At 50.2% G+C, this 25,233-nt stretch overlaps 7 protein-coding genes across 7 annotated transcripts, besides 9 other annotated features; 2 read left to right on the forward strand and 5 right to left on the reverse strand.

The window, feature by feature from the left end:
- Window positions 1-833: 833 nt before the first annotated feature.
- Window positions 834-3,898, reverse strand: ACLA_019460 (putative importin beta-2 subunit; the record flags this gene model as incomplete). Its single annotated transcript, XM_001268666.1, has 3 exons — window positions 834-935; window positions 988-3,597; window positions 3,797-3,898. 3 exons carry the CDS (start codon window positions 3,896-3,898, stop codon window positions 834-836), a joined length of 2,814 nt encoding a protein of 937 aa, XP_001268667.1.
- Window positions 3,723-3,780: a microsatellite.
- Window positions 3,899-4,003: 105 nt separating the features above from the next.
- Window positions 4,004-4,095: a microsatellite.
- Window positions 4,004-4,096: a microsatellite.
- Window positions 4,047-4,073: a microsatellite.
- A 943-nt stretch (window positions 4,097-5,039) lies between the features above and the next one.
- Window positions 5,040-5,068: a microsatellite.
- Window positions 5,069-5,133: 65 nt separating this feature from the next.
- On the reverse strand, window positions 5,134-8,216 carry ACLA_019470 (SacI domain protein; the record flags this gene model as incomplete). The annotated part of the gene is made up of 3 exons (XM_001268667.1): window positions 5,134-7,074; window positions 7,134-7,861; window positions 8,006-8,216. 3 exons carry the CDS (start codon window positions 8,214-8,216, stop codon window positions 5,134-5,136), a joined length of 2,880 nt encoding a protein of 959 aa, XP_001268668.1.
- Window positions 8,217-9,070: 854 nt separating this feature from the next.
- ACLA_019480 (DUF803 domain membrane protein) lies at window positions 9,071-10,452 on the reverse strand (the record flags this gene model as incomplete). The annotated part of the gene is made up of 5 exons (XM_001268668.1): window positions 9,071-9,551; window positions 9,603-9,894; window positions 9,969-10,129; window positions 10,191-10,281; window positions 10,368-10,452. The coding sequence occupies 5 exons, from the start codon at window positions 10,450-10,452 to the stop codon at window positions 9,071-9,073; spliced, it is 1,110 nt and encodes a 369-aa protein (XP_001268669.1).
- Window positions 10,453-11,126: 674 nt separating this feature from the next.
- Window positions 11,127-11,185: a microsatellite.
- Window positions 11,131-11,166: a microsatellite.
- A 1,892-nt stretch (window positions 11,186-13,077) lies between the features above and the next one.
- On the reverse strand, window positions 13,078-15,767 carry ACLA_019490 (uncharacterized protein; the record flags this gene model as incomplete). Its single annotated transcript, XM_001268669.1, has 2 exons — window positions 13,078-14,625; window positions 14,679-15,767. 2 exons carry the CDS (start codon window positions 15,765-15,767, stop codon window positions 13,078-13,080), a joined length of 2,637 nt encoding a protein of 878 aa, XP_001268670.1.
- Window positions 13,934-14,117: a microsatellite.
- Window positions 14,293-14,321: a microsatellite.
- Window positions 15,768-15,986: 219 nt separating the features above from the next.
- ACLA_019500 (coatomer subunit delta) lies at window positions 15,987-17,961 on the forward strand (the record flags this gene model as incomplete). The annotated part of the gene is made up of 4 exons (XM_001268670.1): window positions 15,987-16,063; window positions 16,290-16,746; window positions 16,800-16,996; window positions 17,055-17,961. The coding sequence occupies 4 exons, from the start codon at window positions 15,987-15,989 to the stop codon at window positions 17,959-17,961; spliced, it is 1,638 nt and encodes a 545-aa protein (XP_001268671.1).
- Window positions 17,962-20,034: 2,073 nt separating this feature from the next.
- Window positions 20,035-22,749, forward strand: ACLA_019510 (CeGAL family transcription factor; the record flags this gene model as incomplete). The annotated part of the gene is made up of 4 exons (XM_001268671.1): window positions 20,035-20,237; window positions 20,295-20,406; window positions 20,455-21,227; window positions 21,306-22,749. 4 exons carry the CDS (start codon window positions 20,035-20,037, stop codon window positions 22,747-22,749), a joined length of 2,532 nt encoding a protein of 843 aa, XP_001268672.1.
- A 670-nt stretch (window positions 22,750-23,419) lies between these two features.
- ACLA_019520 (uncharacterized protein) lies at window positions 23,420-25,116 on the reverse strand (the record flags this gene model as incomplete). The annotated part of the gene is made up of 2 exons (XM_001268672.1): window positions 23,420-24,138; window positions 24,198-25,116. 2 exons carry the CDS (start codon window positions 25,114-25,116, stop codon window positions 23,420-23,422), a joined length of 1,638 nt encoding a protein of 545 aa, XP_001268673.1.
- Between the last annotated feature and the right edge of the window lie 117 nt (window positions 25,117-25,233).

Here is a 25,233-nt window from a genome sequence, read left to right on the forward strand (position 1 = left end):
CCCTCTCTGGGCTCGGTGATAGGGAAAGGGTTCGTGATCGACGCTGACGACGGTCTCCAAGGACAATTCTGTCCTCTACGTCTACAGACCATCCTCGGTTCTTGCACCATCAATCACTACTGGAATTTATGCCATCCTCCATCATCGAATCCATAGATCCTCCAGGTATGTACACCGCCGGTAGACACGTCCGAACGCAAGTTGCAACCGCAATCATTAAAAAGTCACACGTCTATCATGTCTTACTAGCTACTATGGGGCTATCTCATAAATCTCATCATAAACAAATCAACAACCGGTACAAGATCCATGCCCGTGTCCTGGCCTTCCTCGCCATCCGCACCATCGTTACACTTCCATCGTGTAAAGCACATCCTTCTCTCTCCCTGGTATATACGCCACAAACATACTGCGGTTCCCAGACGCAAGCTCAAGATGGATCATCCGAGGTGGTCAGTGTCACTTTTCATTGCAGCAATCCCTGACCATCAGATCAACACTTCTATGCGGAACCAGACATCGCAACATGTGCATCAGAAGAGAAAAGGGACAAGAGATTCAAATAGAAACACTTAATAATAAAGGGGGGGGAATAAGTCAAAAACACGCCAGAGGTCATGAAGCAAACATGGATAGAAGAAGCAAAATGCTCACTCCACCCTAATGAATTGAACAGAAACACTCGCCAGAGTCAGAATGCATCAATCATCAAGGAAAAAGGAGAAAAGAGGAAAACGGGGGGGATGCAATGCAATTTCTGAATTGCGCCTATTCGCCAGCACATAGAGGAATTTTTTAGGAGACGAAACCATAAAAGTCATCAACTGCCGAGTCTAGATCTGGTACGTGGAGCGGAGTTTCTGAACCACGTGCGGCGGGAGTTGAGTGAGGAACGAATCGAAGTTGGGTATCATGTTCTTGTAGCCTTGCAGGACCTGTGATCGGTTAGAGATGCTCAAAGCAAAGTCAGTCGATTGCAAGACATACCTGTTCGAATGAGCTTTGAACGTCACGGTAGTCCTCCTGGTGGAGAGACTTGGCCGGGAACGCGGCAATGGCCTGGAAGTAATCGCCAAGGCAGGACTCCAGAGCCTGAGGGTTCTTCATCACCACGTGGTTGAAGCCAAGGAAAGCAGAGGCCTTCTCACGGGTGAATTCAATCTTGTTCATCGACTTCAAGAACACGCCAGCATACTCGGCCAGGTGGGCCGCAAGCTGATCGGAGCAGCAGAAACCCAATCGGCCGAGAGCCATCGCAGCATTTTCGTTGACCGAGTCGATGATCTCCTCATTGTTGATGATGACGAACAGGCCGCGATACAGCTTATCGGCGTACGGGGACAGATCCGCCTTCTCGGTGACCGCGATCTCGCCGCACGACCAGCACGCATTGTTCAGGACGCTGAAGCCCGTGTGACGGTCATCATCCTTGATCATGTCCAAGTCCAGCTGCTTGATCAGCGTGGGGATGATGTTGGGGATGAAAGGCTCCAGTTGGGGGAAGATGTTGATGGCACAGTCGCCCAGCAGAGCATACGACGACTGCCGGACCTCGTAGTTCGGATCTTCCATGCAGAAGCAGAGCAAGTCGAAGAAGCGAGGTTGAGAGCTCGCCACCAACTCGCCGCTCTTCGAAGGGTCGATGGCTTGAATAATGGCACTGAGAAGGTCCAGGCTGGTGACCAAAAAATCCTTGTCGGGCTCATCGATGGCTTGATTGTTGACGTGAGCAACATATTCTTGCAGGTTTTCGTAGATGATCTTCATGCAGCGTTGGAACAGCGGAGGGGCAAACGGAGCAAAAGCATCGCCATACGCCGCAGCAATATACCCCAGACACTCAAGCAAAGGGAAGAGTTCGCGCGATTGATCCGTTACCTTGTTATACCGGTCAATGAGCGCAGGCATGAGGATGTCGACCAGGTGCGGCTTCGCCAGCTCTCCCATGACACATTCAGCAAGCGTCTGGACGCAATCGTACAGAATATACATATTCCGGTCCTTGTACTTTCCAAAGCATTGTACAAACTGTCTCAGGATGGGTTCGCAGTAGGGAATCAAGTTGGCATCGGACTTCTCCTCCAAACTGGCAAAGGCAGAGGCGGCCGCCTCTTGTACCTTCTTATTGCCGTCCAGCATACGCCGCAGGATGCCCTCCATCATGGGTTCAAAAAAACGAGCCCTCTCCGCCGGATCGGCCAGGTGCGAGGCCCACTCCGAATACCGACCGAGACACCAACAGGTAATCTGTCGAACAACCGGCTGAGCGTCGTTCAAGAGCGAGATAAGATAGGGAACAAGTTCGGGAAGATGAGGGGTGACTGCATCCATACAGCCGTCTGCAACAGCACCCAGGGTGAGGACAGCCGCCTCGCGCTGTGGCCATTGCTCGTGGCGGAGAGTCTCTTTCAGATAGGGCAGGATAACCTCAAAGATGGGCTGGTGGTAGACGTTGGAGAAGACATCCAGGGCAGCAGCAGAGCATTTGCGCAGAGTCCACTCGTCCTCCGGGTCATCTCCGAACTCGGAATCCTCAATCTCACCTTCGCTCAGGTCGTCCTCATCGTCTTCCTCTGCAGATGCGGCGCCATTCGCCTGCGCCTCGGTCTTGGAAGTGTCTAAGCGGGAGCCTTTCGACTTGGCAAACTGGGGCCTCAGATCCTGCTCACGATCCTCCAGCTCGGCATCGTCACCCTCACCCGAAAGTCGGATGGCATCGTCCTCATCGTACACCATGCTCCGGAGCAGCACCGGAACAATCTTGGACATGTGCGGCGCCAGAGGCTGTTGCAGCTTGGCTTGCTCTCCGGCGACCAGCCAGAACTCCGCGGCGTCGAGCGCGAGTTCCGGATCCTCTTGGTTGTTTTGCTGCATGATGATATAGTTGACCAGCCCCTCCATGTGGGGGATGAGTTTCTCGGGGGCGAAATCCACCAGCTGCGCAAAGGTCTGGCACACCATCCGGCGCACATCGGTGCTCTGGTCGTCTGAGAGCTGGAAGAGCTGCGCGAGGAACAGGTCCATCGAGGCGATCAACGCCTGCGGTCTGTTGGGAAGGAAGACATGGATGGTACCCAGCGCCATGGACCGGATTTTGGGACTCCCGCTTGATGTAAACTCCATCAACTTCGGGATGATCACGTCGAGAGGCCGCTGGCCCTGGTAGTCCCGGTCAAGGACCTTGCGGTTGTCCTCGCAGACCTTGGCGAGAGCCGACATAGCGGCCTCCTGAGCCAGGACGGGCACGTCCCTCGATGTGTTCTCCACCAGACCGAGCAGCTCATTCAGCACCTCCGGCCATGCCAGCAGCCCGGCTTGCTGCAGTAACTCTGTGATAATGCTTCCGGCCGAATTCCGCACCTGAGCGTCGGCGTCCCGGAGGCCGATCAGAGTCGCGGATCGGATGTATGCAAGACTGGGCTGGGGAATTGTGCTGTATGCGACGCGGATCTTCGTCTTCAGATTCATCGCAGCAGCGAAGCGGACCATGTTGTATACATTTTCAGCTATGCCCAGGGTCGGGGGGATCTGCGGGGTGGAAAAGAGATAGGTGATATAATTGACATAGTCGGGGGAGGATGTCGCTTGCACCAGCATCTACAGACACGCAAGCTTCAGTCAGTAACATATTTCAAGCTCATCAACGTATACTCCGAGACGTAGAATATGAGTTTGTGGATAGAACTGGGACGAAGGGGTCGCAGAAAAGCAAAAGCAAAAGCAAAAAATAAAAAAAATTAAAAATAAAAAAAATTAAAAAATAAAAAAAAAAAAAGAAAAGAGAGAGATGGCCCACCTGTTCGGCCTCCTTTTGTGCTGTGCGATTGTAAGGGTTTAACGAGTCCCTGAGACAGCAGGCCAGCTGCCTCAATGGCTCATCCTGAGGTTGCCATTCCATTGTGCCAACGAGATAGGAGGGGGAAAACAAGCGACTGCGGAAGGCAAAAAGCCCCGAGGTAAGAGTGTGTGTGGTATATGGGGGAGGGGAGAGAGAGGAGAGGTGAGTAGTAGTAGCAGTAGTAGCAGTAGTAGTAGTAGTAGCAGTAAGTGTAGTGTAGTGTAGTGTAGTGTAGTAGTAAGTAGTTAGTAGTAGTAGCACAGGAAGACCCCGCCGTGGACTTGGGGGAAAGCGGTCTCGAGCCGTTTCTCTCTCCCCGAAGAGAAAAAAAAAAGATTAGGGGGAAAATGAAGAATTCGGAAGGATGAATAGATAATATTTTAAGAAAATGATATTATTATTAAAGGTATAAGATTAAAATAGATGAGATAGAAGCCGGTCTTGCATTAGAATCGTCTCGACTACTACGACAGCACAAAGGAGCAACCAGACGCCCAAAAGATCCCCTGAGGAAAAAAAGTTCTTGGGGGGGGGGGGGGGGGAAGAAGGATTAACGTAAGGAATGACGATAACAAGGTGGTATTCGACAACAGTACGGATACAGAGCAGGGTATTTAACAACAATTAGCAGAACACTGACAGACTTCTTGTCTTGCTAAGCTGCTTGAAGTGAACACAAGGATGAACATCGTATCTGAACCGATAACTCATATACTCCTTCATAAGCCGAAGTGGGCTGTGTAGCATCAAAGACTTTTTCATCAGCCCTCGAGGTTCAGTCGCAACGGTATTTTAGTTCGATATCTTGCCCGAAATGTATGGTAACGGACCAAGTTTTTTCTGCCAACATGGCGTGGACAGTATGGCGCCTGGCCCGTATGGTTATTTACATCGAGGGGTTACTGACTGTTCTGATATTACCAGTGTAAGTGGTGATAAGATGACGATAGATCCTCAACGAGAAGCATAATTATGGATATTGGATCTGATCAATCTTTCAGATAAAGGAGTTGTCAATGCTATCTATTTATTATATTCGGATGATCGTTTGAAATGCATAGATGACATATCACGAAACACGAAAGGCAAAAGCCAAAGCTATGCAAGAAATGTGCTCCATCCTTGTCGGGTGGGCGTTATATATCTTCGCAGGAAGAATCAGTCCAAGAAGCCCACAACCATTAAATCTTCGAATAGTACGAAAACAAAAAAAAAAAAAAAAAAAAAAAACTTCAAGAGAAAGGGAGAGCTTTCTTCAGCGACCAGTATAACCATCCCTGTCTAAACATCCAAACTCATGCCCAAACCAACTTCTTGATATCATAAACCAGGTGCTCCAAGATTCCAGTACGTTTCTTGGCATCTTCAAGTGAGATGATCTCTGAGTTCTCTATCACAGACGGGGGCTTCCCGTCAGCAGAGGGCCGTCCATCGCCGGCCATCATCGCGCGCTCAATCTCTTCGCAGATCGAACGAACCCAGTCGATCTCGCTCACCGTGACACTCGCCGCGGCCTTGTTCCGCGTGACCGAGTTGGACAGTGGAAGCGCCTTGAAGGCAATAAATCGCGTGGTCGACTGCTTACTGCCTCGGAACCATGAGTACATGTCCCATTCGCCACTGGCCTGGGCGTTACTGTCCAGAGTCGTGGTGTCTACCTGGCTTCGCAGCGAACGGGTGTTGACGCGCAGGGCGTTCTCGCCCCCCTCACGATACTCGATGACGAGCCCGACATTGCTTTGCTCATCGGCCTGCGACTCGGTCAAGATCGAGGTAATGTATGTGCCGTAATTGAGACGCGATATCGAGCGCAGATCGATGCGCTCGAATGAGATCACCTTGTCGATATTCCAGTCAAAGCGGCAGCTGTAGACAGCAGCATCAGTCAAGAGCAGAACTGCTTCCTCAAACGGTAGCGTTCGGAGTGTATTGGGCTGCCGAGGGGTCAGCATGGCCCACCCCCCAAGGAAATCCTCTGACTGGTCACTAATCACGATCCGGTAGCTCGTATCGATCGCGTTCTGACGGAGTTTCTGAACGGAGATCCCTGGATCCGCAGTCTGCATTTCCATCGCAAATTCCTGGAATACCTGTGTGGAGACATTGCCCAGCAGGTAATCGATACACGCTTGTGAGAAGTAATCATTGACGATGTTGTTGTAGTATCGAGACAACGTTAGTCCGAAGTCGTTCAACGCGCCACGGTAATCGCGCTTTCGGGTCCGCGTGTAGTCACCTTTCAACGCGGCCGTTGATGAGTATTGTTTCGATATGGCATCTCCGTTGTCCGCCCAAAGGGTGTTAAACCACTGGGTCGAAGAGTCGCCGCCCAGATCGATATCGATACCCTCATGCTTGAGTTCGCGCTCAAGGGCCCATTGACCGAACGCACACTGTGCAACACCTGTGCGATCCAAACAGTCCATACAATTAGTTCGCACAATACCCGTCTGATTTTGAAGGACGCTGTGATTTTGCACAATCGTGTCCCTGTAGTCATCCAGCACAGGCTCCAGCCGCTTCACAAGCCGGCTGACGTTCTCGAATTTCATTCCGCGGCATTCGTTGTGGAAGTCAAACCACTCCATACCAAGGGGGGAACCTTCGATACCTCCGGATTCGTTGAGTGCTTGGGCATATTTATCGTACTGCTCGCCGAGTTTCAATTCGCCAGCCTGTTTGTCGATGAGAGAGACCGCCTGGATCTTCCCGTACCTACGAGCCAAATTCCGGAAATGCCGGTCGAAAGCCAGTTGATTCGTGTCGGTTGAGTGGTGAAGCACAGGAACTGGCTTAAAAGCATATGGCGACTGAGAAAAGTAGAGAGGGATGGACCCACGGATCTGAAGGTAGGAATAGACATTATGGGCCGGGTCCCAGTCGGGAACCGAGAGAATCTGCTCCGTCTCGACAGTGTTGGCCGTGTTTCCTTCGTCGTCGACACCACGGCGAAGATATCGTAATCCCGGCCGCTTGATTGACCGTCGAGATATCAAGGTCAAAAGGTAATTCCGCTTTTCCGCATCGACATCAATACCCTGCGCTTCTTGCTTATCGCCCAATATCTGACCTTCTGTATGCTGCTCAGTCGCTTGATCTGTTTCCGACTGGCGATTCTCAGTCCGAGCAGCCACAGTAAACTCTCGTTGGCCGACGAAGCCCTGCATAAGAGGCAGGATGAAACTATGCGCATCCATTTCAATGAACGGACTCATTAGATTCTTGTTCCAGAAGTACTGCGATTATGATATATTAGCTAAGCCGTTATACCTGCCCGAAAAACCTTCTGACGTACCATTTCATCCACAACTCTATGCAGAGGGAGATGGCCATTACGCATCTCCTGGGCGCTGATCGATCGGGTGAGGTCGTAGTCGTATGCGAAAAAGAAGTTCTGGGAAGAGTAGATAAGTTTCGTATACCGCAGCAGCTTCGGCAGCAAGTCGACCGAGGAATTCACAGATGGCGGCTGCTTCTCGTCCTCTACAAGTGACTCCGCACTATCCTCTGCGACAGCATCGGGCGCAATCGTCCTTTGCACATCGGATAGAGAATGCAGCTCTGTCCCTAGATCATTCTCTTTCCCGAGCAGTATCTCCGCAGTATCGTGGCCGACATTGCTCAGCCCAGGTAGCCCGAGCGTCTTCCTGGACAGCCAGCTTGCCGCGAATCGCCCGAACCGCAGCCGCTTCCCAATCACTTCTTCAGCGATGCTGCCGCTGCGGTTTCGGGGCGGAGGGGTCTCCTGCGTCGGCGACCCCGGTACGCTGACAACGTCGGTCTCCTCGTTATCCGTCTCAGTGTCGGAGATGCTGCCCTCGGAGGCTGTTTCGCCCTGCCCGGCGTCATCCTGCAGAGCGTTTTCCCTCGCCTGGGCGATTGCCTGACTGGCGTCTGTCTGCGACGATAGCGGAATGATCGCAACGTTTGTAATGGTGTAGACCGGCTTGCCCTGTATCTGAGCGACCTGCTGGCGTTGCGTTATCGAGATGAGAAACGAGTATGACGCAACGGATAACAGTCCTTGTTTACAAGCCGGTCAGTAAGTAGCCGAGGTTCATCAGAGTCAAGCATCACGCAGCAGATTGCATTCTGCTCCATCGCCAAATGGGGTCGCAGGAATTGGACAATACTGCACGCAACCAAACAGCTCAATAGGTTGCTTACCGACAAGACCATAAACGTCTAGCCCAGCCTCGTTCCTCCCCGCAGTGTCCGATGCAGACGCCGATAGCGGCGAGATCTTGTTGGTCTTATAGTCAATCCGCAGAGCCTGTGGCTCGTTATTCCCACCGAAGCGCCCTCCATTTCCATGAGATTGAAGGATCAGACCATCAACGGCCGCGAAGATAACCAACTTGCGCAGCAGACCGGGCATATCGCTGGTTTGGATTCTGCGCGGGGGAGGGCGGAGAATGGGGTGACAACAAAAGTCTGTGAGGGAGGAAGATGGACGAGCTCCGGTTCGGATGTAGTTGTGTTTTTCAAGTCATACAGCTGAGATCTTCAAGTCTGTCACACTGTGTCAGTGCCTGCATCATTCACGCGAGCTGGAAAACATGGATTCATCGCATTGGGCTTGTTTTCTGGGCTGGCTGCACAGCTGACCGGCGCCAGCCCAAAGCCAGCCCACTCTGTCCGGCGGGAGAACGAGTTACATCATAGGCAATAAAACAATTCATGGAAGTCATGCAGAGCCTCTGATAGTCTCTACATAGATAGTAAGTATTCCTGATATATGATAATAAATAATATTTACCGAGTAGATATCTTTCGGGTATAATAGAAGAACATTGAACAACTACAAAATTGCAGATCGATATTCTATCAAAAAGGTCCAGGCTGAGCCGTTGACACAAGATCTATCTCAAAAGTTCACAAAATGCGTATATACAATTCCTGTTGTGTAGTCCCGTTACCCCAGCTCAGGGCACAATCATTCCCAAAACCAGCTCCCCGTGAATGTCCAAATCAATCATAAGGAAATCCGATGTGCCCTCATCCTGGGTATCTCCTGCGCCAGACGAAAAGTAGAAGTACAGTTGCATCTCTCGACCGCCATCAGGTCGAGTCTAGATACCACCAAAATCAACGGATGAATCCAAGGTGAAGCGACAAAAAGTGAAAGGTGAGAAGTGGAAAGAAAACGTGAAAGTAGTGTCCTTTTCGTCGTGAAGGAAACAAGAAAGATGAGAAGAACCAAAATGAAACAGCTATGGGATTCGTCACATGTTATCGTTCATGTTTATCGGGGCGTTGAGTGGTGCGATCGATCTCTTCGCTTCGCTTATAGGTAGGCCCTGGCCCTCCGTCGCTTTCTTCCGTCAATTCCGAGAGCCCAAATGCCTGATTTTCGACGTCGTACGACCGCATGAGCCCTTCGCGGTCCCCGCTCCCGTTCATAAACGCCAGGCTGGAGGAGCTCCGACGATGAGGTTCGTTGCTTCGGCGGGATTGCATGGATCGCCGGGTCTGGAAGCTAGCAATGCCATCCGTGGGCACGCCATCATCGTCGAGTTTCGAGCTGAGCATATGTCGTCCATCGGGATCGTGTCGCGAAAGGTTTAGGAGGTATACGCCCGAGAAAATAATAAGGAATCCGCAGAGCAACGAGATATTGTTGACAGGTTCAGTGGTATTGAATCCTTTGAAGAGGATAAACGAGGCGCACAATGTGGCCGTGGTGAATGTGACATAGTAGAGAGGATTGACACTGAAATCGTTAGCACTGACGCCCGGCTTGTCCATGTTGCTGACCACTTACATGGATGTTGAGAATTGATTCAATGCCTTGTTGATGTAGTTCATTTGCGTGAGAATGCAGAAAGCGGTAACGATGAGGAAGACGTAAGTCGAGGCATGGGTGAATTGGTTGTTGCCTCCGATGGTAAGTTTCAGCGCAATACCGAAAGCTTTCACCGACATGACGGAGACGGAGCCAACTGTTGAGCAGATCGAGATGTAGATCAGAGGATTCTTCTTCCCATACACTGGCGCCACTCGGTATATCATAAACGTCGAAAAGATCGCTACGGCGGCGCAATAGATAAGGAACCCTACCGAGGGAGGTTAACCACCGCACCAGATCGAAATTGAATCGGAAAAGAAAAAGGCCCAGGGGAGAACACACCTGGCTGGATAGCATAGTCGAGAATCTCATCAATTGTCTCGACCGGCTTGTCTGGCGGCGCATGGAGAACAATGACAACCGAGCCCAGCAAGCACAGAGCACAACCCATCTTCCCCAAGACACCCAGCCTCTCATGAAGGAAGTAAGATCCTAGGACAGCACTTCGCAATGATATATCAGCTTAATGCACCGCGGACTCGATTTTAACCCAAGGATTCTTACCCAACCAAGACACTCAGCGCACCAAGCGGAGTGACGAGGATGGCGGGGGCGAACGCATACGCCGCGAAATTCGCGACTTCTCCGATGGCCACTGTAAAACAGCCGTTAGCTATTTCATGCAATCCCTCCAGACAGCAACCAAATGGAAAATGGGAGAATATGGGCGACTCTGCGTACATGTTGTGACACCACCCCACCAGATTGGGCTTTTGAGATATGAGAACCCTTCTCCTTCGAATCCATGTCTTTCCGAAGCGTGCATTAACCCCTATTGTGCAGTCGGGTCAGCCTTCCCATTCGGTACGGTGGCAGATGTCATCGGCGGGCGGTTTAGGTCGGTTCGTTTGCAAGCGGAGGATAAGGCACCGACCTTCTTTGTGATGACGAAGCTTGTGCCTGCGGAGTCGGTCAATAGAAGCTTAAAGGAATCTTCGGGAAGAGAACGGCATACCTATAGCCAATGTTGATAAGATGGCCAACAATAGGCCGATATATCTACGCTCCAGAAACCAGCCGGTTAGCAAGGAACTGTCCCAAGGAGAGTTGCGCAACAGGTACACCGTACTTTTCCGAGATCATCCTAGTGAAGTTTCAGGAGCTGATTGCTCCTTCTGCAGTAAGGATCCCAATGCTAAAAAAAAAGGTGTGTGCAAGAATGACAGTGACAAGCAAGATGAAGTCACTGGGGTCCTGGACAAGTGTTTGGATGAGACCGGTGGAATGGTCGATGATTAGCAACGCAGCATCCGAAGCGCGCTAGCAATGGTGGACAATGCCAGGGACCGAGAGGAACAACAAGCAAGTCAAGAAATGGAATGGAACGAATGGTATTAGCAGAAAAACAGTTGAGCCAGCCCAAATTTTCTGCAGGGTTGTTTTGCGGGATCGTGAGCGATAGATAGATAGATAGGTAGGTGGTCGAGAACTCCTGCGATCGAGTGAGAGAGAGAGAGAGAGAGAGAGAGCGAGCGAGAGAGTGTGTGAGAGAGGGAGAGCTTTACACAGTACAGTTCCAGATCCAAGCCGTGGTCTGTGGTCCACTGGTCGCAGTTTAGTCTTAGTTAGTTAGTGTTACCATGCTAGCCTGGGTGCCTGCGCTCGTGCGGTGGGGTTTTCCTCCCTCCTCCAACGACGGAATCGGGGCTACGCTCTGGATGGACGCGTAAGAGGCAAGACAATGGCAAAATCGAGTGACTTTGGTGCGGCAAAAGAGTGATGAGATAGAGGACTGACTAGTATTATTATTACTGTTCAGGAAGAGCCATGAAATGGATTGATTGCACTTGGAATTGAGAAGAGATAGTCAGTAACAATACGTAAAGGTGCAGTCTGGAAGGAACTATGTCTACGAGAGTGAGTCTACTACTCCGTACTGTACATAGATAAGCCCAAATCGTTGAGAAACACCACCGGTATGGTGATGCTTAGTCTAAAATCCTACACAGTAAAGTCTCGAAACTTCTGCTGACCAAGTGATCATACACAAGAACACACCAACCACCCAGGAACCATGCGAGGTTGCAGAACAACCTGGCGCTTTTCCACAAGGCACACAACTTCCTGCCTGGGCGCCTGAAAAGAAGGGCAACGGTGGCCTTTCAACTTTCAAGCCAATAGCATTCCCATTCCTCACGGTTTGGTTGGCTCATCATTCCAGGCATTATTCCTTTAGTCCAATCATCAATCAGTCTCTCCCAGAGTCCTTTCGAAGGGTCTTTCATCCGTTTCGCCCCCCCTGTTGAAAACTGGTAGCCCTTCCTTTGTGGCTCTCCTTAGCTACGATCGGCGTTTCACCCACGGGCATCTTATTTAGATCTTGGAGTAGCGAAATTACACGGCTGCGCAGTGCTAAGAATAACCCGCATCTGGAATGCCGAGGTGCATACGGATAACTAAGCTACCTCTGGTTGGCATTACTCAAGAATTCCATGCGATCATCTTGGTATATCTCCTCCAGCTCCAACCGACGACAGTAGTGGTACTAACGGACTGCCATTTAAAGCCAAGTCGCTTGACTATTTGCCCCCTTTCATCAATATATTCAATGAATATCGCGCGAAGGAACAATGACGACGGAGTAGATAGCCCTTCAATGCGTTTCCAGGAGCCTCCTCCTTACAGAAGTACTTGGTCCATCTCCGGTGTAAAGTAGGCAGGACATACTCAAAGGGGGACGACTCGCCGCTACTCCAAAACCCACTGGTATGCCCCTTAAGATGAAAAATGCAAGGGTCGAAAGACGTCCTCAACTACTGGTATAGCTTCGAATGACCTTGGTTCGAGCCGTTCCGGAAATAGATAGAAACCCGGTATCATTTTGTCCTGTCCAGCACAGCAAACGCGGGAGAAATAATCAAACCATCACGCCGACACCGATGCTAGATGCCATCTAAAATATCAAACAAGGGATATCTCTGTATTGAGCATTGCAGCCACGCCTGATCCGGGCATGGCGACGCCCAGAGTAAACCTGCAAACCGAAGGTATCTCGTATGCCAAAACCCCATGGAAGAGCAGAAACGACAACACATATACTTCAAACACACAAAAGATATCACATACAAACCTGATAATAAGGCAGCCAGAAACTTGGCTTGCCTCCGGAGCACCAAGGATGCGCCTCTGGAAGGATACCGGAGACGGGAGAAATAATTCGAACAATAGCAAGATGAAAAGAGTGGTACGTACCTTAATGAACCATAGATTGCTGACCTTTTATCCATAATGATCTCCTGGATGAATTTGCAGTTATCAGCACGTGTTGTAGGCCTGTAATCGAATCCAGCGCGGGATGGACAGCTGGTAGTGTTAGATGGAAGTATGAGCGCTTGAATGTGATGTATGGGTGCCAGGGAGGGGTTCATTGTGAAAGGTGAAGGAATTAGAATCACGAGGATCGAGAGCGTTTGAGGTCGGGGGTTGACGCTTCCGCGAATTCGATTTCGTCTTCCAACGCGCGAGGTCGTTTCGTAGAGCCGCTCGCATTTGGTTTCGAGTCAGCAGCCGGTGGTTCGCTGACTGCCTCTGGAACATCAAGAAGCCCCAAATCGATATATTCTTCGTCATCGAGTGGCAACTCTTCGATATCCTGTTGAGAAACGTGGGACTGGGTAGTGTTCTCAATATCCTCATGCATCTCCCCGAATTCTGGAGCATTTCCATCCTCGTTTTTTCCATCCCTCGAAGGGCTCCGGAATAGCTCTTCTGCTAGGTCAAGCGAGTCATCGGTAGCGTTAGGAGTGTTTCGGCCTCTGGTATTTTGCAACTGCAGGTCTGCAGCAGAGCCTTCCTCTTCGTGTAGAATATCGCCGGTATCAGTCACAGAGGTTTCTTCAAAGGCATCTCCGTAGTCTTCAGCGATACCGGCGGCCTTGTCAGCCCATGGGGCCTGATGTTCCGGTTGTTCAGCGCGGGGTTCTTCGACACTAGAATCAGTTGGATCACCAGCATGTGGTTGAGCAGCATGGTCACTCGATCCATCAGCAACAACAGACTTTTCATCATGGTCGCCTTCAGAATAATCTTCGCCCTCGGTTTGCTCAGTTGCATCGTCTTCAGCTGACTCATCATGAATTATCAAGTCACCAACATCTTCCGCATCAACCTCATCAACTCCTGGCAAGTGGTTCATAGTCGCAGTGGTTTCTGTCCTTAGCTCTTCGGAGTCGTATGATGCTTCATATGGAGAACCAGAAGGACCAAGCTCCTGATCAACAGTTTCGGGATCATCGGCTTCAACCTCACCCTCTTCCTCAACTTCGCCCTCTTCCTCAACTTCGCCCTCTTCCTCAACTTCGCCCTCTTCCTCAACTTCGCCCTCTTCCTCAACTTCGCCCTCTTCCTCAACTTCGCCCTCTTCCTCAACTTCGCCCTCTTCCTCAACTTCGCCCTCTTCCTCAACTTCACCCTCTTCCTCAACTGCGCCCTCCTCCCCTGAATCGGCCCCAGGAACGGCAACCTCTGAAGTAGCTCTGGTTTTCTGATCTACCAAGGCAGAGGAATCGCCTTCTTCGGCTTCCTTCACGTGAGATGCAGAGCTGGCGTGCTGCACCTGATGACTAGGCTCAACTTCTTCCCCTCCAGTCTGAGATTCATGGACGTGGCTCTCATGATCATCGCTCTCATGATCATCCGCTGCGTCCTGGTGGAACTCTTGGGGTCCTTCTTCCCGGTCATAGTCTTCCTGGTCATGAGTTTCGTGCAATTCATCCGGCACGTCGTCGACCTCCTGATATTCATCCCAGAGATGTATCTCAGAAAGACCCTTTCCTTGATTTGCAGCTAGAAGTAAATCCGAGATCTCCGCAGAGATATTCAGTTTGGTACTCAATGTAAGGTAGAGGGGCTCTGGCGTATCGATACCATCGTTATGGCAAAGACGTAGGTAAACATCGATGATCTGGTGTAAAGTTACCTTAGCAACATGCGAAGAGTCCTAAATTATAATGTTAGCATGCACGTCATGAACACTGGTAGTTGAGTACTCACTTCGGCTATCTGCATATTTAATGACTCAATGTCGAAAACAAGAACTTCGTTCTCTCCGATATGCTCGTAGAGCACCTCACGACAAGACTCGAAAAGTTTTTCAAGAGACTCGTAAGCAAGAGCCTCATTTTCGAGGAAAAATGTCTCTGACGAGTCGCCCTCACGAGGAGGAAACAACGAAATCTCGTTATCTTGATAATAGACTTTGACAGTGTGCAGAACCTCATGAATCGCTAATTCAGACTCATGCCGAGTTTCCTGTCCAGGCTCGTTCAATTTCGCTTCTTCTATTGTTTGTCCACCTGAATTTTCCTCTGATACTTCACGCTCCTCAAGGGGGTGTGTTATCGGGCTGCCACGAGCGTCTTCGCTTTCGAGTGGCTGTACGCTCGAGCTGATGATCTCTTTGTCTCCATGCTCAGCTTGCTGAAGATTCAACTGATCTGCTTCATTAGTGTGGTCGTTGCTACTCTCCTCAATGGTTTCAGGCTTCTTCATGTCGGAAGGTTCGTCTGCGCTATCGGCGTGCTCACCAACGGCGTTCTGTGATTCTTCACCTCCTTCGCGGCGTTCTTCAGCCTCCGTCTCCGCATAAACCTCAATTGCAACTTCTTCACCATTATTCTCGGTGACTGTATCTGCAGGCGGGCCCACCTCTTGTATGTTCGGTTGATTTGTGTTTCCAAAGGCCTCAGCTTCTTGAATCTCAGGAACCGAAGTATCGGTATGATCCACATAATCGTCTTCTAGCATTTCTTCCTCGTATGATTCTTCCGCGTACTGCATCTCCGTGTTTCGATCCGCCTCTTGATATTGATCATCGGCATCGACCATAGCCGGTTCGGCGATGTCATCCATCATGTCAGCGTCTTTTGCTCCTTCGTCAGCAAAATCTGCGTCTTGTAAAGTATCTGGGTAGTCGTCGGCCGCGGTCATATCCTTGTCGGTAGTTGAGGCTTGGTCTTCCATGACATCGAGGTCAATATCGAAATCGTCTGCATGGCCCTGATAAGGAGAGGCCATCTCCATCGTGTCATCGAGCACAGGCGCCTCCATGCTGCTAAAAGTTAACGAAGATGCGGTGGTCATCGCAAAGGCGCGTCAAGGGAACGCTATCTGATTTGGTTGGGTCGACGCTAATAGGCTTAAAAAGTTTCGGCGTGGCGTCTTAGATATTTTTTCGAAGGGGAAGAGGGTGGGACGAGGTGCCACACACAAGCTTCTTCTCTAAACAAAAGGAGAGCTGATCAATACAAAGATAATCATTACGCTCTGCCACTAGTTCTGCCTGTCAAATAGAGAAGGGAAATGAGGTTCGTGCTTGTGCTGATGAGTGAAGATGGACTCCATAGAAGGTTGCAAGCAGAGAAGCTTCTTGTGCTGTGGTAAGCGAGGGGGATAGCGCAAGTGCACGGACCAACAGGGACCGAAGAGAACAGCAAGCGACTCCGGCTTCGTTGTAGGAGACATCCCCAAGGTCCAAACAACGTCCTCCAAATCAAGCAACACTGCCACTATCTTATCAACCATTGACCCGAGCATTAATCAATTTTCTGTGGGCAGTCATGGTAAGCTTTACTTTTGCGCAATAAACCAAATCCGTGCTGACAGGCGCGCACAACAGGTTGTTCTCGCCGCGTCGATATGCACCCGCGGGGGCAAGGCAGTCCTCTCACGTCAATTTCGCGAGATTGCCCGCTCCAGAATCGAAGCCTTGCTCGCATCGTTCCCTAAGCTGGCTGATTCCGGAACGCAGCACACTACTGTTGAACAAGACAATGTCCGCTTTGTGTACCAGCCTCTCGACGAGCTATACATCGTTCTCATTACAAACCGCCAATCGAACATCCTTCAGGATATCGATAGTCTTCACCTTTTTGCTCAGGTGACCACAAGCATCTGCAAAAGCTTGGACGAGCGAGAAATTGTTCGCAATGCTTTTGAATTGCTCAGCGCTTTTGACGAGATAGTGACACTTGGTTACCGGGAGAATCTGTCGCTTTCCCAGATCAAGACATTTTTGGAAATGGAAAGTCACGAAGAGAGAATACAGGAGATTATTGAAAGGGTACCAGACACGACTACTCTCGGATGTGATAGGTTGCTGATATTGATCAACAGAACAAAGAGCTTGAGGCTAGCGAGGAGCGCAAAAGGAAGGCGAAACAACTGGAGATGCAACGCAAAGAGGCGGCTCGTAGTGGTCGTGCCATGGCTCCTAGGACTCCAACTTATCCTGTCTACACTCCTCCGTCTCGTCCTGCGGTTCCCGACACGTACGACTCATACGAAGCAGAGAAGAAGAAGACATTTGCTAAGTATGCATTTTCTCTCCTCACAAAGCCGAACCATCGCTTATCAAAGCCAATTTGTTAGACCACTGCCCACACGCGGAAAAGGAATGCAGCTTGGCAAAAAATCTAAAGCTACAGATATCTACGAGAAAGTTCGAGGTGATTTAGGCCCTGAAGCGGAGGAATCGAGTCCTTTGGTGACCCCTCAAATCTCAACCCCTGTGGAGCAAGCATCTTCCGCTCGTGCCTCTCTGTCTGCCGATCGAGAGCCTATCCACATTACTATCGCCGAGACAATCTCCGCCAAACTTACCCGTGAAGGTGCTTTGAAGTCGTTTGAAGTTAAGGGTGACCTCCAACTTCGTATCTCCGATCCTTCTTTCACAAAGCTGAAGTTGGACTTGCTGGCCAACCCAACGCATGGCGCGCAGTTCCGTACCCATCCAAATGTTGACAAAGCCGTCTTCACCAACACCTCGGTCATCCAATTGAAGGACACAACCAAGCGTTTCCCAGCCAACAACTCAATCGGTGTCCTTCGGTGGCGCGTTGCTAGCTCAGGATCAGATAATGCTGACATCCTCCCCATCACATTCACGGTGTGGGTGAATAAGGATTCTAACTCTACTACTGTCACTGTGGAGTATGAGCTCACAGGTTCTGATACCTTGAGGGATGTCGTCGTCACGATACCATTTGGAGCCACAGAGCCGATCGTATCAAGCTTCGATGCTGTGTACGAGGTTTCTGGAGATAGCCTGGACTGGAACATTGGCACCGTGGATGAGACGAACGCTTCCGGTAGCTTTGAATTTGAATCAGCTGGTGAGGGTGACGAGAATGAGTTCTTCCCGATGAATGTGCGCTTCTCTAAGGCTACTCCCTTTGTCGAGGTCGATGTGACCGACGTCTCGCTGCTCGAGGAAGGGGAGAGCACTGGATTCTCAAAGGACGTGAGAAGCATTGCAGAGGGCTACGTTATCGAATAATTCCCATCCTTCCCGGATTGTATAGAGTACTAATGACGTTCGGATTGCCTTTGGATCACCACGGTTTATTCTCTTCTTCTCGTCTGAGCTTTTTTGTTGTTGCTTTCTTTACCCCCTATTCCAATACAATGATTATACAAAATCGGAAGCGAAATTAGATTCTAATGAAAATGAGAGACAGCTCTTCCAAATTCAGATTTATTCGACCCAAATAATGCGAAGACCCGGCCTCAAAGCTTGACATTGAGGTGCTATTGCACCAGTGCTGGAGTCGATATTGCTTGCTCCTTCCCCTGCTTCAACCATTCCATTTTTATCGTCAGCTTCATCAATAGTAATGGTTTATAATTGGGGCGAATTCAACCCATGATTTGCCCTTCTTGATAGCTCCTTCCTACCAGCTGTGTCGATGTCGTCGATGCTTGGTCATTTCAGCTCACTTGTTTATAGACGTCAGTATTATAATCTTCTCGAACTTAACCACAACATCGAGAACCACGGAAGGGTAGGTGCAAATAAGCAACTGTTGACCCATGGCAGTCCCTAGAAGAGACATGGAACATAGGCTGACAGTGTTCTGCCAGGCACTACCTACTCCCCAAACAATCTCACTTGTGTCCTTCGATTCTTCCATGGAAGTTCACCATGTTCCTTTCGCGAGATGACCGTCATCACACTCTCACAAGTGCATATCATTGGATTGCTACTGAAACAGGAACCACTGGCTCTCACGCTGCTAGCCCTCGGTCATCACGCCACTATGCCTTCAAGGACCAACGTCAGCTTGAGGCACGGGTGGGGGCGTTTCCCGATGAAGGAGGGAAACACCATGGAATGCGTCTAGTTTACCCGTCACGGTAAAATGAAGAGGTACCTGGGTATGCATGATGCACTCGCAGCTGCTGACGAAGGGTTAAATTTGCGTTGGGAGTATGTCTCGATCCCCGGGAGCTTTTTGCACCTCTCGGCGTCGCCGAGCGAGGATAACGTCTACTAGGCTCAGACACGAAAGCCTTCTCGACAGCATGCTATACGGGCCATGGAAAAGCGGAGGCAAGATAAGCATTACTCGATCTGCTGGTCGAGCGAATGTTCCAGACTCACCAGCTCTCGAGACTCCTGCGTGGTAGCAGTTATTTGCCATAGTGCCGAGGAATACTCGAGTACACGAGTTCGAGAAGAGGCAATAACTGATTGAACTCTCGAGAGAGGCAATGCGTGTGATGAGCAGCAGGGTTTGCGCTCTCCCGTTGATGTTCTACTCACGGTCCTGCTGTTCCCCTGATGCGTAGGAGGCAATATCAAATCCACGTCCATCTTAATTAAGGTTGCCACACTGTGGTCCAGACTCATGGGGTCAAGCAAGATGCTGATTGGGCTCCCAGAGTATTTGTGCTTTTCGTTCATGCTCTGGCCGTTCTAGATTCAGAGGGATTGGCTCCAGCTTTTCACACATCACGGACTATACCTTACTTAAAGGACTACGGGGGCATTCTCCACTCGCACTTATATTCCGGTCTCAAATCTTGGGGTATGGAAACCAGCGATATGGATAAGATCGTCTATTGCTGCTCATGACCGATTTCATCTTCATAATACGGCTTCTGCTTACCATATGGCCATTGACCTTACCTAGACTAAAGATCGTGTATGACTTTGCTTGACCACCGCAGGATACCCAGCGGTAGTGAGAAACGTATATTGCTCTGTTAAGTATACCTGACATAATGATAGCACGGTGAACCTCCCTGCTATCCTTCGGATTTCTTTCTAAATACAAGGCCAACAACCTGTTCGGTATACTACTGTGGATATTCCACCGAGGGACTTAAGCCGAAAAGAAAAGATCTTTTTGCAAAATCACAATGAGTGGTTTACCTTTTCAGTCTTGGGCGGATCAATCGACTCTCTTCAAGCTACCTTGTTCTGATACCGAGAACTTTGCCCAACTGCCTCAAGTGGTAAGCCATATCTTCTTTCTCTGCGACATAGATCAGTTGACTCATATTTTCGCAGGAGGGCTCGCTGCCTCGCTTGTCAGACAATGATGCGGACCGGCTAGGCAGTCGTAAGATGGCTATCCCCAGGTTGACCGAGGGAGCTGAATCTGCCTTCACATCGCCAGGAAGATTTCATCGCCGCCATGTACGCCGGGCATGCGAGTCCTGTAGGCAGAGAAAGACAAAATGTACTGGAGATAAGTCTGGTTGTCGGAATTGTCGTGAGGCTGGGATAATCTGCTGTTATACAGACGGGAAAAGAGAAAAGTCGAAAAGGTGATCGCTGACTATTGATATTTGCTCACACGAGGTACCTTCATTAACGCCTCTCAGACAACTAGCAAGCTTGTCAGCAAAGGTCCAAGCGTATGAGGATGTTATCAGGAAGCTGAGTAGTCGATTTGGTGTCTCCGATGAAAGGTTGATGAGCCTCGCGCTGGCAGCGGTACGAGTGAATATTGCTTAGTTAATATACTGTGCTAAGCAATAGCAGGGAGCACCTCTCGATCTTAACATGTCATCCGATATGTCTACTACTTCAGCAGAAGAGCAGAAACTGCCATGGAACCCTGGCTCCGACCCTCCGTCACGCCAATCCTCGGTTGGCCCCCATGAGGTTGTCGATCATACCAAGGAGGACTTCAACAGAGATGAAACCGCTCGAGCAACAGGTTATATTGGCAAAAGCTCAGTGATCACTTGGCTTCAAAAGTTAAACAAAGAAGTTAACCAAGAATGCGAGACTTGGGCCCCTAAAAGTGGGGATATGGTCGACGACAATGGCATGCCGTCGCCGTCCTTGACACCGCGGCCTGATGGGCAGAGTGACCCTTTGGTTGCTTCTTCTAACTACTACCTCGATGATCTAGATATACCTGCCATTGAACCGCTTGATACTAGTGATGTTCCGTCGAGAGATACTGCGACCAAGCTCTTAAACGAATATCTGCATTCAGTGCATCCTTCCTTCCCTATTATTGGGATCTCAACCTTCGTATCGCAGTTTCAAGTATTCTTCAATCAGCCGTCACTAAAGCCGGGCAGAAAATGGCTTGCCATCCTGAATCTTATTTTCGCCATTGCTGCAAAATACGCCCATCTGACCGATGCCGACTGGAAAGGCGACGAGGATGATGATATGAAGTATTTCTCGAAAGCGAGAGCTTTGAGCTTGGATGACCAGCTACTGCATCATCCCGATTTGCAACAATTACAAGTGGAGGGGTTAACATCTTTCTATTTGCTGGCGTCAGGTCACATTAACCGGTATGTTCTCATGGCTTCCACATAGCCAGAGAATTATATAATCTGGATCCGCATATCCTTGCTTACAGTCCAACACAGGGCATGGAAACTGTCCGGAAGTGCGATACGGGGGGCCTTTGCCCTGGGGTTGCACCTACGGAACGTAGGCGTCTGCACCTCAGATACCTCCAAGGAGATCAGATATCGGGTTTGGTGGTCCCTGTACACATTGGATCATCTCCTCTGTGTGATGACAGGAAGACCCTCGTGCATATTGGACAGCTCAAGTACCACTCCTCTACCAGTTCCCTTCGATGAGTGCGATTTTCAGAAGGAAGAGGTGGTGCGTATGATAGGTGATGCTCTGAGATGCAATTCTAGCCAGCTAGAACGGATTCCATCAGTCTGCTCCAGCGCATCCGATTTAGGCTCCTCCCTTGACCATGATTCAACTGACACGAGAAGCAGTCCAAAGGACTCGGAAATTAATATGGTTGAATACCTAAAGAGCTTGGCTCCGTGTATGTCGCTCTATTTTCTTCAGCTCACCACTCTCACCTCGATCAACAAAAGGATGACAGCCAAACTCTATGGCTCTGAAGTAATGCATTCCCCTTGGCCCAGCAAAGAATTTACAATACAAAGCCTCATGCTTGAGCTTGATTCGTGGTTCATGAATCTTCCTGCTGCATACGACTTCACTTCGACTCAGACATCCCAGTGCCCCGCAAGTCAACGAATGAGCCTTGCTCTGTTATTTTATAGCACGAAGATCGGCATAACAAGACCATGTCTCTGCCGGTTGGACTCGGCCCGTCCGCACGGTGAAAAGACTCTTGAGTTTTGCAGCAAGACTGCGGCAGAGTGTGTCGAATCAGCCTGTCACATGTTGACACTGTTTCCGGATACTCCAGATGCCGCATTGCTCTTCAAGCTCTCTCCGTGGTGGTGCATATTGCACTACCTCATGCAGTCCGCCACGATCCTGCTTCTCGAGCTTGCTTTTCACGCCCAACACGTCCCAGAGAAAGCATCCATGGTTTCTAAAGCAGCCAAGAAGGCACTGGAATGGCTGTCCATGATGTCGAGATTTAGTCTGGCATCCGAAAGAGCCTGGAGACTGTGTGACGGCTTCCTGAGACGTCTCGCACCGCACGTCGGGGTCGAAATTGGAGATGTCTTGGCAACTGGCGAGCCTAGTGGTGATGCGACACCCGATGCTCAGTTTGATACTCCAGCAGCAGCAGCCATGGCTTCAGCTAGTGCTGATAATATTGCTACGGAGCTGGATTCAATGGCTTGTTCCCCAATGAACGAGTCAGACACATCTCTGTCCGGCTCGGTACCCTTCGGACTCGACTCATCGGATATATTTGACTTCATGAAGACCGATAAATCAGCAACAGGAGGCAATACATTTGATGACCTTTTCCCCTGTGACACAGATACAGGTCAAATCACGGGGTCTTTCTTCCCCCCGGGGAACAATATGGACCTTGATCTGGGGTGTTTCTGGAGCGACCCAATCTTCTGGAAAGAATAACGAGCCGAAGAGCAATTGGGATTTAAATAAGATTGACAGTCTAAAGTTTCAGAAAAAGTGGATCGATCTTTGCATGATTTGCTCCATCAGCTTCACAAAAGTCATTGCTTCCTTTCCATCTTTTCTTCTTCAGCGCCACCATGAAACGGTTCTGAAAGGGGTCGATACAAACCTTACCCTGCTATAGACTGGCATTTTGATTATGCACATCTCTGCGCTTTTTGCCCTCTCTCTTAATGAATACAGTAATTTTGGCATTTAGGTGCATAGGGCGTCATCATGGATTCGATGCAATCCTCGCTCATCATTGAAATACTCATTACTCAGTATCCCAGAGCACTTAGAGAGGCCCACTGCTGCCATACACAAAGAGACAGCCGCAAGGCAGTGCATGGTACACATAGACGAATCCACAGGGAGATAATCTTCCCTCACTTGTTTCACAATATACACTATCATTCTTTCAGTATATACATCTCTAAGAAGCGCTGTATCAGTAGCAGCGCTTGTTGAGATTCAACCGAGCACTGCGATGCAATGTTCTAGATCGTGTATGATATAAGCGTAAACATGACATAAAGAAGAGTCATGGGGGCGTCTATGTCCGATTCTAGTCCGAGTGCCTTATGCAGTTACATCTGCGTCACCATCAGGGATGAAGGATCAAGGATCAAGCCTCCCAGTTCCTCTTCCGCGCCGTGAAGAAAAATCGCGCATTCTCCTCCTGGGAGCTCGCGCGTAGCAAGCCCGACGGCGTAGCACGCACAGCAACAATCTTCGAGACTCGGATCTCCACGACGGCCGCCCTGGCGCGCGAGCGGTTCGCCCATGACCCAGACGCAAGGCGCCAGCTCCTCGCATCCCACGACCGTAGCTCGACACCCAGTAAGCCGCGCCCGTCACCTACAAACCGCTCAATGCAGTCCAGCGGCGGGACGAAGCGCCGGCGCACACCGCAGCCGATGTGGTTTGCGTCGAGCTGGTAGTCCGGGCACTGCTTCAGGGCGGAGATGACCGCTGTGATGTCCGCTGGGGGGCCGGGTGCGGGGAAGCCTGGCGGCTCGCGGCTGTGCTCGGTGTCATCCAAGGCCTCGGGGCTGAAGTCTGGGTCTAGGAGGCTGGAGCCGAGGAAGATGGTTTTTGTGCGCAGGGTGAAGAAGCGGATCATCTGGCCGAGATGGAATGCGTCGCAGGCGTTGGAGTTGCCGTATCCGCAGCGGCATTGGAATTGGCGCGGTTGGAGGGTGGATGTGAAGCCTGGGAGTGTTGGAGCGTTGGCTTTTGGCTCGTGGTCGGGGGTTTCTTCGAGGGCGCCGTAGGCGCGAAGGAAGTATGCTTGTAGATCTGCGATGGTGTTTAGGACGCATTGGCGTCTGTAGAAGAGTTCCTCTGGGAGTTTTGTTAGTTTCAGGGTTTTTAGAGAGCGAGAAGTTCAATGTCGACCTTACCTTCAAGACCGTCGGGTAGATATGTCCACTGCAAAGGACCAGGAGAATGGTTCTCGATACCGTTGACCCAGTGCCTCGAACCGATCACAATAAGAGCATGGGTCATGACATGAAAAACATGCTGATCGTCCAGGAACCTCGCGATAATTATACTCTGCCGGATTCGATCTTCACTCAGCTTCAGCAGCGCAGTATCAAACTTTGAAAGTGAGATTTTCCCCTTTCCGTAGACATATGTCGATCTTCGCAGAGCGTCTCGCACCGCATGCGGGGAATTCAAGGCATCCCCTGTCTCTACTAATCTTGCAACTAGAGAGGTCGGCTGAGATCTCAACTCGGCATCAAATTGATGTTTCGTATCATCGGCGAACGAGTTATACGACAAGATCTTTAGAAACAACTCAATAGCGTCCGCGCCGGGGTTGGACAGGAATTGATCATCTGGCAAACGGATTGTCGGCTGAGTAATATGCAAGGCATTTCCGTTGGAACCGGGCAACTGGCCATGTTCGTCCTGCTCTATCTCAGGAGCTTGCCTTTGACTCCATATAGTCCTTTGCTGCATGAAGTGCCTTCCTTCTGAAAACTTGTTGGGGTCGAGGAGAGCCCGGAAATACGGGCTGTTTTTCACTAGATCCTCGCTGGAAACCTGCCAGCGATGTATGACTGTCCGAGGAGGATTTGATCTGGACGACTCCGTGGAAGTATACTGAAGAATCACATCCCCACGATGCACGAGAGCTTTTGCATCTTGCTCAGGCTGGTGCGGCTGATGATCCACTTCTCCGTCACCGTTCGCCGTTGAAGGATCACTGACCTGAAGGGAGCTTGGGGTAGAATTGGCCGCTGCCCAGAGAGGTAGACTCTGAATCGAGGCTCTAGTTCCATCAGATGATGGCATGTGTTTCTCTGAGCTCATGCTGGGAGTATGTTCCTCCAGGTCTTTAACTAGTAATGGTCTCTAGGGGCACGAGCACATCAAGCTGAAGGCAAGTGTTAGGTACGTCTTAAGCAAGAAGTCTCTTCCAAAACGCGA

Source organism: Aspergillus clavatus, genomic scaffold (genome assembly GCF_000002715.2).
Source record: "Aspergillus clavatus NRRL 1 1099423829805 genomic scaffold, whole genome shotgun sequence".
Lineage (NCBI taxonomy): Eukaryota > Fungi > Ascomycota > Eurotiomycetes > Eurotiales > Aspergillaceae > Aspergillus > Aspergillus clavatus.